The sequence below is a fragment of the Arachis ipaensis genome, chromosome B6 (assembly GCF_059453495.1).
Source record: "Arachis ipaensis isolate K30076 ecotype BB chromosome B6, ASM5945349v1, whole genome shotgun sequence".
NCBI classification, from domain to species: Eukaryota; Viridiplantae; Streptophyta; class Magnoliopsida; order Fabales; family Fabaceae; genus Arachis; species Arachis ipaensis.
This window is the reverse complement of record NC_142441.1, coordinates 144,502,081-144,505,462: the sequence shown is the minus strand read 5'-3', so window position 1 is coordinate 144,505,462 and position 3,382 is coordinate 144,502,081. Positions and strand designations below refer to the sequence as shown.

Genomic DNA, 3,382 nt, shown 5'->3' with positions numbered 1-3,382 from the left:
GTTGTTTGGCCCTCGACGGACGTTTGCATCCAAAAACACATCGCATTCAACTGGTAAAATATTACCCAAATACTTATACTTTGACTCTTCATTTAAAGCATGTAAATGTTCTGGCTAAGTCCATAAAAATGTTATAATTTTTTTTTATAATATCTTTAATCATTGTCTTTACTCTTTAGCAAGGCCCTCAGAGTCTCAGACAAATTAAAAAAAAAAAACACCTTGCTGTGTCACCTTATTCTCAATAACTTTACTACCTCCAACTTGCAATATGAATATTTAGATTCCATGCAGTTTAGGGGTACTCTACCGCTATTTCCAAAAATAGAAAGAGAAGAAAACAACTGATTAAAAAGAATCCAATATTCATTTTCAGAGAGAAAAGTAAATAAAGGTAAAATTGATAAAAACATATATGTCAAAAATGTAAGCCTCTTCAACATATGATAAGAACTTCAATTATTGTCACAAAAACTAATTTTCACCGAGACATATGTTATCTATCAATGTATAAAAAGAAGAAAACTGCGGATCAAGAACCCCCCCCCCCCCCTCTCTTCCCCTTTCTCTCTCTCACTCTAGAAAACTTCAATAGATGTTAATGTTGTTATTGATATTGAATTTCAATCAATCCTCATATTCTAAGAATACATAAAGAGAAACCTTCAGCTATTGTACATGTCATAGTCCCTTGTTCCCAGCTAAAACAACAGTATACCTGCAAAACTTCTTGAGTTTTCTTTCTCATTGGCTGCAAAGCAGAAAGAAAAACCTTATGATCTTTAAATATGGCGAATACAGCCAACATCAATGCTAAACATACAACAGTGCAACCAATCATGGGCTCGATTTGATAGCACCCCTGGTTGCAGTTAAATAAATCTGTGAACTGTGATCCATATTAGCCCTTTAAATAGAACTCAGAACCAGCATTTGATTCTGGAAGGGCTAGAAGTCACCCATGGTATCATGGGTCTCATCTGGTTCGGCTCCTCCTCGCAACGAGAGCAAAACTAAGTTCACCAATGAACGCCAAACTTGGCTGGGCCACACAGAACCTTAATGAACAGACCCTACCTTTGCTTTAGAAGAAAAACTTTAATACACGTTATCTTTCAAAGGACTGCATAGAAATTTTCTCTAGCAACAGAGGCCAATCTTCTCCAAGTTGCCGTGGATTTAGCTGCATGGCAATGTTAAAATCATGCAAAGATACAGAGCAAGGTGGTCTGTTTTCGGGCTCAGGTTCTACCGGCCCAACAATGCTCTGCAAATGTGAATGATTATTTGGCCACATGCCGTTGATGACCTTCCCCTGAATCTGTTTTGGGACAGAGGGCTTCCTTGACTGATTTGTAGAACGAGCTCCAGCTAAATCGACACAAGACCTGATCAACCGTTTCAAGTACACATCTACCATGTTATTCAACGTGTTCGCACATTCTATAGAAACACCACCAAGACCTTGAACCGTGGCAATCTCATCCATGTGCCGTCTCAAGGTATCTGTATCATGCAAGCTACCACTGTCACAACAACTAACAAAACCACCACTGCTACTAATGGGCACTGCTTTGCGGGACCCACCCACGCTTGCAGAGCAATAAGGAATCCCAAGCGGTGCTGTCAGAGAACCTCTAGAGAAACTGAGGTGGTTTAACTGCTCCACCTCTTCCCCATCTTCAACAAACGATATTTTGGTCGGCCCCTTGTCATTTATTCTTGATTTTTCAGCAGGTCTATGAATAGCGTCCCCTATTTCAGTCTCAGGTAGCTCAGCAACTGCTTGAAGATGCTGTATGTGCCTTTGATAATCACATTGACTAAGTGTTCCATTCTCCATTTCAACCTTACTACCACTGTCTTCAGTAGCTGTGGGTTGATGAGCAACAGAGTCAACTTTCCCATTTGGTCCAAGAGGGCTTGGTCTATCTTTAAGCTTTCTATCACGCATTCCGGACCGAACTTTGCGCGGGGAGACTGGCAGAACCCCATTTGACCAAATGGGTGCATTTTGATTTTGACTTTGGATGTTGGTAACACTCGGTTCATGTCCATCTTGTCTACTAGGAGATATGTTAGTAGCATGTGCTACCGATTTCGGAGTACCGGATGGATGTACTGGTGGTGGAGATTTTGCTTGGCAAGCATTCCTCAAAATCGACCTTATAAGACGATTATGCAATGGAATATTCTCCCTTCCAAGTACCCGAAAGCACAACTTGTCAAACTCATTCTTCCCCAGCTTCTGACTCAAAAACCTGCTCAAGTAATAGAAATACCACTTCGACTTATCAGCTCCAACCTTCTTTATAATATGTGCTTTCAATTCGGCCAAATCGAGTCTAGAGCTCTTCTGTGGTTGCATCTCTGAACAGAAAGATTCATACACCATGCAAAAAATCAGCAAATAACCAACCAACCCGAAACGTCGATTTCAGCTGAATTGCAGTTAATTCTGTTTCCAAAGAAACCGAAATCTACCCTCTCTCACATCATTTAACTTAAATCAAAGTACCATATACTCTGCATATCACAACAACCAGATGCACAAATCATACCAATAACTGTAACAAACCAGAAAGTTGCAATTCTGAAACTGGAAAACAGTTACATTATAGCACAAAATTCACAAACCAATACAGCAAACAGTGCAAAAGCCAAATCTCAACTTCCCAAACACCAAAACCCTAGAGATCAAAACTGCAAACGGAACTTGCTAACTCTAAAAGCACGGAAACATTGAAACTAACCTGAATTCAGCGAATTGCGTGGCAAATCAAAACCCTAAGCACCAAACTTGGGGCTCGAACCACCATGCCTGTTGCATCGTAACAACACGAAGCGCGAGCATTACTACACAACTTGCATCTAATCAGAAACCCCAATTCTTGAGCGAAATTCGAAAGCTTCGAACTTCAAATCATAAAAAGATCACTGAGTTGAACGAAACTGAGCAACGCCAGCGCGAAAAAGAAAATTAAAAAATAAAAAATAAAAAGAAAGAAAATTTTGAAATTTGCAGCAATGGAAGGAAGCACAATGAAGAACAACGACTTAAATAAAACTTTTTATGTTTTAACCAAAAAAAATTAAAAATGAAAAACAAGTAATTATTACTTGATTGATTTCTATCTTTTACGTAAGATTATTTGATTTCATAATGTAAATATATATATTTTTTAATTTATTCATCAATCTTTTATCTTATTTTGCCTTGTCTTATTTTATTTATTATTGAAACAAAGATAATTATAAGTTTATCACTTTGACTTTCATATTTTAAATTTATATGTGATATTTGACAAAGCAAATGTTTTTTAAAAAAAATTTAAATCTTTTATCTTATCTTGCATTATTTTGTTTTCTACATATATGATAT

At 37.6% G+C, this 3,382-nt stretch overlaps 1 protein-coding gene across 2 annotated transcripts; it reads right to left on the bottom strand.

The window, feature by feature from the left end:
* Positions 1–587: 587 nt before the first annotated feature.
* LOC107605158 (uncharacterized) lies at positions 588–3,177 on the bottom strand. 2 transcript variants are annotated; one of them, XM_016306932.3, is made up of 2 exons: positions 2,754–3,177; positions 588–2,370 (listed from the first exon to the last, which is right to left on the bottom strand). In XM_016306932.3, exon 2 carries the CDS (start codon positions 2,366–2,368, stop codon positions 1,109–1,111), a length of 1,260 nt encoding a protein of 419 aa, XP_016162418.1. In that variant the 5' UTR covers positions 2,369–2,370; positions 2,754–3,177; the 3' UTR covers positions 588–1,108. The 2 variants fall into 2 exon arrangements, with proteins under 2 accessions (XP_016162418.1, XP_016162417.1); XM_016306931.3 differs by having other exon boundaries at positions 588–2,526; positions 2,754–3,160.
* Between the last annotated feature and the right edge of the window lie 205 nt (positions 3,178–3,382).

What these genes read in the sequence shown, in the direction of transcription:
- LOC107605158 (XM_016306931.3), bottom strand. Translation starts at nt 2,395, where the DNA reads ATGGTGTATGAATCTTTCTGTTCAGAGATGCAACCACAGAAGAGCTCT.